Source organism: Montipora foliosa, chromosome 1 (assembly GCF_036669935.1).
Source record: "Montipora foliosa isolate CH-2021 chromosome 1, ASM3666993v2, whole genome shotgun sequence".
In the NCBI taxonomy this organism is placed as follows: domain Eukaryota; kingdom Metazoa; phylum Cnidaria; class Anthozoa; order Scleractinia; family Acroporidae; genus Montipora; species Montipora foliosa.
In genome coordinates, this window is record NC_090869.1 from 40283143 (window position 1) to 40295642 (window position 12500).

At 38.3% G+C, this 12500-nt stretch overlaps 1 protein-coding gene across 1 annotated transcript in view; it reads left to right on the top strand.

Annotated features, from left to right (window-relative positions):
• Window positions 1–4295: 4295 nt before the first annotated feature.
• Window positions 4296–12500, top strand: part of LOC137998299 (gamma-soluble NSF attachment protein-like) — a 13659-nt gene continuing 5454 nt past the window's right edge. Inside the window, exons 1-7 of the mRNA XM_068844601.1 lie at window positions 4296–4380; window positions 5401–5468; window positions 6572–6656; window positions 6785–6802; window positions 8104–8181; window positions 10260–10326; window positions 11167–11237. Coding sequence (XP_068700702.1) covers window positions 4316–4380; window positions 5401–5468; window positions 6572–6656; window positions 6785–6802; window positions 8104–8181; window positions 10260–10326; window positions 11167–11237 — 452 coding nt within the window. The 5' untranslated portion in view covers window positions 4296–4315. The remainder of the gene's footprint in view (window positions 4381–5400; window positions 5469–6571; window positions 6657–6784; window positions 6803–8103; window positions 8182–10259; window positions 10327–11166; window positions 11238–12500) is intronic.

The window sequence follows — 12500 nt, forward strand, 5'->3', positions numbered from 1 at the left end:
GTTCCATAATATAACTGCTCAAGACGCTCTTATTTTGCGACTCCACTAATTCCCTAGTCAAACAAGAGGCTACAAGTAGCCTATACTCGGTCCTGCAAAAGTACAGTGGTGTATCGTTAATTTAGCACTAAAGAAAAGAAAAGAGCGAAGTCTGTCCTTCTTACATCAGCCTTACATTGCGATTCTCATGATGTTCGACTGTGTATGTAGTGAATACCCGGACCCAGATTATCTTCATTGCAGGTGGTGACAATGACCACTGGACACGAGGTAAAATTTGAGAAAAGCACATTGTTTTTTACTGATCGATGGTTATTCTTACTCAGTGTTTGAGAAAGGAAACGCTAATTGAACGGTTTAAGATGAAACGAGATGACTCATCGAAACATCTTTTGCAGAAAAAAAAATGAAAGATTAACGAAGGTGAGATGTATAAACATCTTTCAAAGATGACCAAACTTTCGTGCATTCATGCACGTAAAAAACACTTTGTCACGTGCCCGACACGTGAAGATGTGCACTATATCTCAACTCTTGAAAATACTTTCAGAAGTACACAAGTCCCTTGAGGATGGCCATGCCAAATGAATCCATAGCACGAGAATCAAGTATTTAAAATATACCATTTGTTGTAATTTAAATACTCACAGTCACAGTAAATTGTCAAAATAAATATGTTACTTGCCAGCTGGGAGGCCCGTATAGAGAAAAACTGTGGCCGACGCCTTGAAGTTGCTGCTCGAGGCCGCAGGTTTTTCAAGACCGATATCACATTTTTTGGCTATACGGACCGACCCTTTGCTGGTAATTTTTTTTTTCTTCTCTCTCTCTCCCATCCTCTCTTAAAATCACTTGTTTTAATTGTTGACTCGCACCGCGCTTGATAGCGAATGCAGTATTAAAGCGACTTACAAACTCAATTTTTTTATTTGAATTCTATTTCCAAACCTCTTGTCTAATGAAAAATAACCTCTGTACGTAAATGGAGTCCAAGGCTGTACTCTAAGGAAAGTTTCGGGGAGCCCTTCGGCTCCCAAGCATTTCAGCTGGGGTGCCCAGCCCTCCAAGTTGGTCGCCCGAATTAATTATTTATGTAATTAATTAATGATCTGAGATCAGCAACGCAGGAAGATCTTCATCCATCTTTCTCCAACAAAACATTGCTGCTACTGCTCTGGTGATCGTCAAACTCGCTAGTGCAAGAAAAACCCGCAACCCGTCAAATTTTTCACGCCATACTTGAGAAAGACGAGAAAAGTGGCAATGCCACCAATGTTTTCAAGTTTAAAAGTGAAAAAGTAAAGATTGCGGCAGTTTTATGTAAAAACGTTTCGGTCTAATACAGGTAAACGTTTTTACTGGTTAGTTGGGTTAAAAATGAATTTTCAAAACGTGAATCAATGCCGCTTGATTCACGTGGAGCTTTTGTGAAAACTGCTGTGAAACAAAAACCACTGCGACCCAAAAGGTATCAATTTTTTTTGAGCAAGTCATCTTGATTGGACGAAAATCATTGCTACAGGACAGAAATTAAGTATTTTTTTCTTATATTATCAGTAAAATGTTTTAATAGTGGAATGAGCTTTTTGTGGATTCGGTCGAAGCGCCAGTCACAGCGTTATTTGTTTAGGGCACGCAATGGTTTGTCACGAACCAAAGATAACGCGGGATTGCTCTGTTTCTAAAACAACAACAAATGACATGATATCTTTCCTTTTTTCTTATTTCGTTATTTCATATACTGGGGAAAAACAACCATAACCTAAATGTATTTTAGCCAAGCAGGCGCAGCCGCAAAAAATTGTAAAAATATTAAATTTGCATAAACTGTCGCATAAACTGCGATTCCCGGGTTCATACAAAAGTAAATTACACCGCTTCGCCGGCCGCGCTTTACCGCTGTCAGAGCAGAAGTAACAACTCTTTTTTCAAACTATAACCAAGAAATGCCAAACTCCACGTTCCAAATTCTAACCCAAAATCATTCAGATATCCAAAACGTCAACGTCCGATGCATGTTCCATTTCCTTCGTTTTTGGGTTTGTCAGCATTATGATTTGCAATATTTCAGGTTCACGTGTTCACAAGTTTGAATTTGTATCTCGAAGATGTTTAGATTTCCAATTACAAACTCTGTTTTGATTGGTCACTCTATCTCACTGTGTAAATGGTTCACCCTGAATTCAAAATAAATACAATCCGTTTCTGAGAAAACAAAACAACAACATTCTTTTAAAAATCGTACCGGGTATTCCTGATTTCTGTATTAAATTTAACTTTCATTTTCCAAATGGTCTGGATAGCACAAGTGTTGCTAATATTTTTAAAAATACAAACACACTTTTAAGTTTAAGGAACATGCTTCGATGTTTCAAACATCATTTTGCATTTATACCTGTTCATCCACGCTTTTGGAAAAGTGTTACATACCACTTGCTTACATTTAAACGCACACCTGAGGTAGCTCCTACAGTTGTGTTTACGAGCAAGTGATCTCCTTGGCTAATAATACGATGAAATGTGGATGCCGGACCTCGGTACATTGTTAACCAAATACGTTCCAGCAAGTTTCCTCTTTTTTCTACTGTTATAAAATAGACGTCTCAGCCTTTTCTCTGTAATTCTGCTCGGTTCTCGGGCACGTCTATGTCAATGCACACGCAAATCACAACTAAAGTAAACACACTTGTGCTTATCGAGACCTGTATTTCTCCTTTGGAATCAAGTCTTTATTACCATTGAGAATCAAATAACTGTACAGCCTTTCAAACTACATCACATTTATTTTCTAAAGAGCTGATCACAGTCTCCACTGATGACATCAAATCTTGTAAAACTAGAACAGAACTATATACACAAGATGGCAGTGAACACGATCGCTAAAATGGCTAGTTGAACAAAGGATAGAAGCTAGACCACTACAAGAAACAAACTGTTTAACAATAACAAACTTAAAAACGCAATAGACAAAAAGCTTATCTCCGTAGTCAATGGTGCACTGAGCGGGAGGCTGTTTGTTCGCGGTGAAAATGGTACAAGCGTGAGGCCATTTGTTCGCTGTGCAAATGTTTTTATTTTGTCTTCAAAAGATTCCAAAATGGCAGCCATTTGTTTGTGGAGTTATTGTGTTTGTCGTTGTCATCTTCAGAGTAGTTCTCAATAAGTTACCCGCTGCTCATTAATTTAAAGAATTTGTATTTTGACTTGTATCACTTTCAATAGTTGCGTCCATTTCAGTTACATTCGAGTATATTTTTCAGGGGCACCCAACGAGAATATTGTTCAAAACCACTTAAACACAGCATTGTTAAACTATTTTAGTATTTAAAAGGCAGATATAGGCATATTTTTATCCTCTAAAAATTTTTCATCTGTTCGGATTTCCTAGCTGAAAGTCTAGTGATCCGAAAATTATAGGGATCAAAACTTACCTTTCCGAAAATTTCAGCCAGAAAAAAGGCTCCCGAAAATTCTAGGTCACCTTTTTAGGGTAAAAATCCGGTAAAAATGGGCAATTGTACCATGTTTTAGATGTTCGAAAATCCTAGGATAGGCAGGCAAGCAAGAAATTTTACTATGAATGTTCCGAAAATTCTAGATCTCAAATCGTCTTCCGAAGAGATATTTTCCGAAAATTGACGTTGGGTGCCCCTTATTTTTGTTTCATTCAGTTCGCGGAACGACTTGTTTCAAAGCTGACGCTTGACATCTTTTAGTGTGGGTCTACCGCGAAAAGCCTGTGCCTTTCTTTGTATGTGTTTTGAGCGCCCCAAGAAGAAATCGATTAAGCCAAGGCAACGTCGATCTTCAGTGATCCGAAACAACGCATCACAGTGCTCTTCATGATCTTGGATTACGTGTTTGCTTTAAATAACCAATGTAAAAAGGGTCACGTGGCTTCTATTGTGCATTACCCAATCAAAACACTGTCACGTGCTTTCTATTGTGCATTGCCCAATCAAACACCGCCACGTTATTTTATTGTGCATTTTGCTGCACAGGAAAAAAAAACTGAAACCAAACGTCTTTTATAACTCGTGCCCCTACGGGCCCGAGTAATAACCGAAAAGAACCCCAATTTGTGTAATCGATTTCTCCCACAAATTTGCCCGTCATAAAACTGCCCGGTATATAACGATATAGGCCGCGGTGGGTCCTGTACCATAGGACGTAAGTTTTGTATAGCGGGTGATGTCCGCGTAATTTGGTGCACTTTCAGCGGGTATCACCCATAGGGGAACCATAGGATTGCGTGATCGGCTGGGCATTCAACCTGAGTCTGTGGTAATCAAACGTCAGCGGCCTCCAAATCAAGATGGCTGCCTTGCAAGAAAGAAAACTTCAAGAAGGAATGCAGCTCTTAAAAGAAGCTGAAAGTTTGTAAGTTTTTGTCACTGGGCAGTCTCAAATCTTGTAAATTAAAAAATACATTTGAAGTGGTGATACGGAAGTTGGAAATACACTAATGAACGTAGAAGGTTAAGCTTAAGTTATTAGGTGCGGTTACACTCACCATGGTAAATGCCATTTCCCATGGTAAATTATCCCACGGTGCCTCACACTTGGGTTTTAGTATACCGTGTTAACTAGGGGTCACACGTTACGAAGATTACCGAGGTAAAACGAAATCTCACGCAATTCATTGGCGGGAAATTTAATCACAACTTCATCAGCATAGCGATTGGCTCTTGTACCTCGGGCATCAAAACACCCTTCCAACTTCCCACGTTAAATGTCATGGGCGCTTCCACTGATCTTTTTGACGTATCCATGGATATTTAACACGGGAAATTTACCTCGGGAAGCGTCGGTCACACTACTAAATACAGTTTCCCGTGGTAAAAAGGCAATTTACCACGGTAAAAGTGCCCCGTGTAACCGCACCTATTCTGTTTGCACGACAGCTCGTTAATTTCCCCGAGGATTTACTGACCCTTCTATAGTGAATTATGCCTTAGAGGATGGTCGACCACAGTCCGATGGCACCGTGTCCTCACAGGGTAAAATACATTGAGTGAATGTGGGGGCTGGACAATCTGCGAGCCAGCGAGCCACGCGAATTTCGCATTTAAGTCTAAGCACACATTTCAAATAGCGCTGATAAACAGTTAAGTCTGAGCACCCATTTTAAAACGGTTAGCTTTCAATAACTGTGTGAGTCGCATTTTGACTCGCATGGCTCGCCATGTTGGCTCGCATGACTCGCTTGCTCGCACATTGTCTTATAAACTCGTGAATGTGGGTGTTGTATGGTGGGGCTTGTGCATTTTTGAAGGACCAGTTGAAGGTAAACCTACGACTTCCAACCAGTTAGTTCAGTGATCAACTCTTTAAGTCAGCCAACCAGCCATTATTTTACTCTGTGTAAAGGCATTTCATTTTTCTTCTAAATCTTCATAGTGTGAAAACGAGTTGGCTAAAATGGAAACCTGACTGGGATAGTGCTGCAGATAAGTATATGAAAGCTGGTACGTACATGTATGTATTCACACTCTTTTACATTGCAGCTCAGAGGGAAAGCGGTCAATACACATGCAGTAATGCTTACACTGTTTTTCTGTAATTTATGCATCTGCCTGCATGTTTACAAAATTGGTGCATCCTACTTTTGTTTTTCATTGTTTTTACTTTCTTTGAAGCGTAGCAAAAGGAATTTCCCTGTATACAAAATTTAAACTATCTATTTACAAAAATTGACTGCAAACTGCTTAATTTAAGCAGATCATGAGACATTTTTTTAGGTATTTTTTAGTGCCATTGTCGCCGTCCACAATGGGCATATGAAGCACACTCACAAATTGAATTTGACAGGAATTTACTAGCTGTCTTATAACTTAAGTTGATAGAAGTAAATTGATCACTAGTGGGAGACTGACATTTCAAGAACTTAATTTAGCTGTTCTTTCCTTTTTGTGTTGAATTTCTTTTGTCATTGTTCATCTGAAAAAAAACCCTGCACACACAGCAACAGTGCAAGGCAGGCCAGAGCAAACACAATGGCTGCATGATTACCCAAACAATTTCTTGTTGAATACAAAAAATATAATTACATATAATACAGGGCTCGAAATTGTGACCAATAATAAGTTGCCAATGCGACTAAAACTTCCATCTTGGCGGCTTAAAGTTCTCCTTTAGTTGCCAACTTGGCAAGTTCATTTTGCAAAAAGTGAGTATTACTGTACATGTAATTAAGAAGTGATTCAGGTTAAGGAAAATTAATTTCAGTGTGTTTTCCTTTCAAAAATGTGGATTTTAGCTTTCAAAATTTCAACATGGCGCCATTACCAGCAGTGTTACTTCTGTGTAAATCGTGGGTGCAGCATTTTACAGAAAATCTGCTTGTATTGAAAGAATATACTTTGTATATCCTCCATCTTGATCACGTTTTGCGCACATAACCTTTTACATTATTGTAATACAATGGATGTTGTGTCGAGAAATAATAACTGTAATACAGGTATTTCTTTGCAATAGTTTTTGCTCAAGAGGCACAAGAGCCATATGCAGTGAGTTTAAATGGGTTTTTTGATAATTTGTATTGAAATCCAGTCTCCCCCTTCTATTGCAGGGACATGTTTTAAAGCTGCAAAATATCATGACCAAGCTATTGATGCATTTAGAAAGGCAGCTGATGCTCATTCCAATGCGCATGCGTATCCTTTACCTTATGAGTGTTTTTTCCACTCGTACAAAACTAGGTCAATACTGCTTAAAAAGAAAAAAAAATGACAATACAGTGTAATTTCACTGTTGAATTGTTCTCCTTGACACACAGGTTTAGACTCTTTCATGCAGCAAAGTATGTATTTTTGAAGTTGTCAGTGAGAATAAACTGTTGATCTCAATATTTAAGTCCATATAAACTACCATTTTTGAAAGAGGGAAATTACTGGTATACCTCAAATACATTGTAGCTGACTGGTAGTTCAGGTTCTGAAAAACCAAAGAAATTCTAAGAGGATAGGCAGTGGCCTAGACTGATTTAAATTTGTGTTGACATTTCATGGGTTTCATTAGAAGCTGGTCACCGGTAGTATACTGCTGTGTGTGTGTTGTCAGAAATTTGCCCCTGACCGCCAGCTACTCTGCCTTGATTTTCACTCAAACCCTTGTAAAAGACAAGGGTGACCACTGCTCACATTGATTAGCCCAGGCATCTACTTATTGAAACCCCCTGCATTTTCTATACATACCGAGAAGCATACAATGTATATCCATGATTCCCTTTGTAGGGTATTCTAGATAGGGCAGGTTTAATGTGGGCCAGAGGGTTGGAGACCACTGGTTGCTATCCATGGGCAAAATTACTATTTCTGCAATTTCCCAAAAGAAGTCTTTTGGAGTATTATGGATTTTTCCAGGCAATTTTTTTCGAGGAGGTTAATGCGTGGAAGCCAAATGTCCTAATATCCATCCCCTTAAAGTGGTACTACGACCAAAAAAACAATTCTTTTTTTTCTTTGGATTTCAAAACGACATGTATGTTAACTAAACACTAACTGACCCAAGTTTTAAGTTCTGATTTTAAAAAGACACCTGTTTATTTTAACTGGAATTTTCTTATTTATTGGTCTGCCATTACTAACTTTAAAATCTTGAGAGAGCTGGGTCAAGGAGAAAATGACGTCAAAGACTCATTAATTTAAGAATGCAATGCGTGTGTACGCGGCCGAATTAATATGCAGCACGGGAGTTTCGGGCTTTCAGACTTTTAAACCCATGATTTGCATATGTAATAAATTGCGTTTACACCCTGAAATTTTAAGCTAGTGAGTAAATGACATCATTTTCTCTAGATCCAACCTTCAGAGGTCCAATCAGCCAGTTTTGAACGTGAGTAATGGCGGACCGTGAAATCCAAAACTTACACTCAAAATAAACAGCCTTTGGATAAAACTCAAAGCTCAAAATTTTGCCAGTTAGGTGTTTAGCAAACACGCTTTCAAAATCTGAAGAAAAAAGGAAATGATTTTTTGATCATAGTACCACTTTAACTCTATATGTATAATGATTGTTAATGCCAAAATATTCCTGAATAGCTGAATATAAAAAAGTCTTTGAAACTGACAAGTTGTCTCTTACGTGTATGTTATACAATAGGGCACTAGAGCAGGCTGCTACAGTCTCAAAGGAAATAAAGAATGTAACAGAGGCCATTTCAATGATGGAAAAAGCAGTGTAAGGGAAATACATGTATTTGCTTAAAGGAGTAAGAAATAAAATGATGTCTTTATAGTAATGCTACATTGTAAAAGGGAGGGCCAGACAGATAAATATTAATTTGGCCTATGGTCATGACGTACAATGTACATACTGAGTGGAGGGTTTAAATGCGAGTTGTACGATGAAATACATGTAGCATTTTAAATTAAGTGGCAAAAAACGACAGGGCAAATACATATAACAGATTACAATGTACATGCACATGTATACAATTTGAACATGCTCCTGCTTAATGGTTGCTGCTTTGACAGCTTTATGGATGTGCAATATACAGTACATGTACCTTTAGCGATGATTACAGAGAATAGATAATGGTAGTTAATTATAGTGCTCTTTGCTCAAAATACATTACATGCAGTTTCATTGCTGCAGCCTGTGGCTCTTGTTCATTGTACTTTCAATGTGGCCCAACAGCATCAAAGATTTAGGATTAGACAAGGGATTACAGGTACAGCTGCATGCTGTACTTCTGGTTACGAAGTCTTAATTCACATGAAAAAAAAGGGGCAAAACATGTCATTTTTTAAATGTCCCACTTACTCTAAGTAACATTTGGTTAGTTACTTTGTGTAGGAACACAAAGTTGATAATTTTATTGTACATGTATGTGATGTGGGTCATGCTACATATTGTATGTGATTTGGGTCAGGCTTTATTATCATTATTATTAGGCTGGAATTTTAATTTGCTTGAATGTGCAAAAATCTTTTTTAAATGTTTAACTTTATTTATTGCATGACATCCTCTATGGAAAAAAAAGCCTTTTTGTTTGACTGGAAATACATGATTGTAAGTGTAAGTACTGTACATGTACATGTATCGGTAAGCACAACATTGCATCAGATACATGTATTTAATGAATGTTTTTCCTAGAAAATGGTATACACTGTACAATCCTCTATAGTTATTGTGGTTGCCTTAAGTGTCGGAAGGTGGCAAGGTTGAATCCAACTTAAGGCACCATAACCTTGGAATAACAAAACTTCTGCTACTGAATACAATCGATTGCGCAGCTCAAAACTTCAACAGTTTAGTTGATAGTAATTGATAAACGAAAAATTCAATTAGAAAACGACAAAGTAGTTTACATGCATATTATACATGTATCTCTTGGTAGTACCAGCTCTGTGATTGGCCAGTTAAATGGGCTGTACATACAATCAAAAGTCATGTATTCTGCAGTATGACCAGCTGAGTTAGAAGTTTGTTGCTTGAGGTAAAGGTCGTATACTAAAATTAATTCCTTACCAACATCCTTTCTTGAGTCAATATGTACAGTAATAGTAAGTTATGGCCCATTGTTTTTCCAGTTCAAATCATGACCCTTTTGCTGTAATACGGAATATCACCCAATTGAGATAACATGATTAGCCATGTTTTTCTAGATTAGATTGAGGAATAGCAGGGATTGTTTACCATGATTATTGCTTGTATTAAGAAACTGAACTTGTCGCTCACATCCAATAGTTAAAACATTGTGCCAAGTGAGACAATCACTGCTGTCAGCCCAAAGACATTGTGTGCACTTCAAATATTCCTCCTTCTCCACTTATTTGGCTAGTTTTTTTTTACCTGTACCTGTATTTTTGGGGCTATAGGTTTGAAAAGGGCCATGTTTTTTTTAGTGGAGAGGCTTTGTAAGTACTTCCCTTCTATGTTTACAATTCCCATTGGCAAGAGTAAACATTGCACCAATTCCACTGTTCTCTTAAACTCTATTCCTTTTACTCACCTGGGGTCCGTTTTTCTCGAAAGCCTCGAAACTTTACGGGCCATTTTCGGGTGTCAAAATTCTCTCTGTATCTCAAGAACGGGGAGGAGTTAAGTCATTAAATTTCACCGCCATTTTGCTTTTTGGTACCTTGAAAACATGTTAAAAGATTGGCTTCCCAAAACAAGCGTTTGACAGTTTTACAAAGGGCTTTTCGAGCCCGAAACATTCTCGGGACATTCGAGAAACGGGCCCCTGGTCTTGTTCCACTTACGATTGTGCAATCATGAATCAATTAATTTTGCTTGTTCTTTTCACATAGGATGTGTGATTCAAGTAACCCGGCCAAGGCTGCTGAAATGTACATAGCAGCCAGTGAAATGAATGTTGTAGGTATATCATTTGTATTCATTGAAAGTACACCATAAAATGTTCCAAGATTCCCAAAGCATGATACTGCAATCTTTCCACACCACCTTGGTAATAGCAAAAAAAATGGCAATGGTCGTTGACTTTGTACAACAATAATTGGACATGGTTACATGTTTGTAAGGGTTTCGAGATTGGTTTCTAATGTGAGAAACGAACAAGGGGCTTATCCAGAATGGTCCTCATTTACCGTTGCAATAAATGTGATAAGGAATGAGCGTTAAAGAGTATCATATTGTACCTTTCGAAGGATTTCACTTGATATTAACAATGAGGGTGGGGATACCAATTGGCAGTCTCTTGTATACACCCTTTGCCTCCTCTCCTTTTTGACAAGGACAGGGTTATTCCTGTCTGACGGCTTTTCCAGTTCTTCAGCTCTAATACTGTAATGACTACAAAAACAATTGTGACTAAGCAATAGGGAGAAACAACACTGAGCTATCAGAGGGGGACACAGCGGTTGTTCCGAAGACATGTAAAATATTAACAGCGCACATGACGTCATGCGCACGGAATGCGCTAAAATTACATGTAAGTTGTTGTGGTTACTTTCTTGGGAAAGTGCAATGTAATAAGGGCGGTCGAGATAGTTTTGTTTGCGCTTTGTGTATATTTAAGATACATCCACGCTTCCAGCTATTTTTGTGGTCTCAGGTCAAATAAAACTCTGTTAAAATCAGCGGTATTAAAGTACTTTTCGAGTCTCACTCAAGTAACAATGCAATATTATAATAATTGTATTTTCCGCTGTACAATATGTCAATTCTCAGTGATTTGTATTCCATGCAACATCATAGGTTGAGGACAAAATTCGAGAAGGAATTGAACCATTGTCGAAAGGCGCAAACCTCTACCTCAAATTAAAAAGGTACAGTATTGTAAGAACTGTAAAGTAACTATATCAGAAGCAAACAAAATTTATCTGGATGTGCATTAACATTTCTGACGCCATTTGCAACGGGTGTTTGCGTAAATTGTTTGAAAAAAGTACTGGTAAGTTTGGCTGTATTTTTATAACAGGCTTGAGCATTTCTGTTGTCCAGACATGCACATACAGTACCGCTCAGAAGTAAGTTGACAGTCTCGACTTTATCCTCGAAACTCGATTCTCGCGTCGCGAAGGTCGAGACGTCCGAGTTTCGAGATGCGAGAATCGAGGATCGATAATCGAGCAACCCAATGTCTTGCCTAATAATGTATACAGTCTACAATGGTAACTGAAGCCTGTTAATGTAGAGGGTCTAGATTTTAATTTCATTAAGATCGCGGGTCCAGCAGAAAAAAAGGTAAAAGTTGCATTCCCGGACAGGATTTGATTTGAACCTGGAGCACCCACTTTGAAGGAACTGTTTTTATCCACTTAAAGCTCCACTAAAGCACAACTTGCTGACAATTGTACCGATTATTTACCAACACTAATTAGTTTATACAAAATTATCACTGAATAGTGGTTTAAGTCTAGAGCTTGATTGTACAATGGTTAGCTTTGTCTTGAGGTTTGGTAACCGACATTTTCTTAGCGGATGATAATACACGTTTACAGCGGCATTCCGCGGAAGAAAAATATTCTACATATTAAAAAATAATAATGTTCTGGGAGTTAGCGACGTGGTAGTCTAGTGGTTAAGTGAAAGGGTTATTAATCGAACATTCCCGGGTTCGAGTCCAGCGAGTTCAGGCATTGGGGTTCCGATTTTACAAATAGATATTCATTTCCCATAATCTCTATTAAGCGCTAAGGGTCGCAAATTGACGATAATAGTCAAACCCCCAACAGCACCCGCGATCATAATGAAATGAAAATCTAGACACCCTTGTATTAACACGCTTCAGTCACCATTGTAGACGGAGCCATTGTAGGAGGCAGTATGGTCCATTGGTTAGAGCGTTATGTTTGCATGCGGTTGCTCCGGGTTCAAATCCCGTTCTAACCTCTGGCTTGGATTTGTTTCCGGTTGTCCCGGATTCAACTCCACCACGATTTGTAAATAGCCAACTAGTTGCCTACTGCTAGTTGGGCCTCTTAATCATCTTTCTGTTAAGTTTGAATTATTACTTTCACCTTGTTAACAGTGGAGTGCCTGTAAACTAGCTTGATAGCTAAGTGCACTTCCACTATAAACAAAGCATT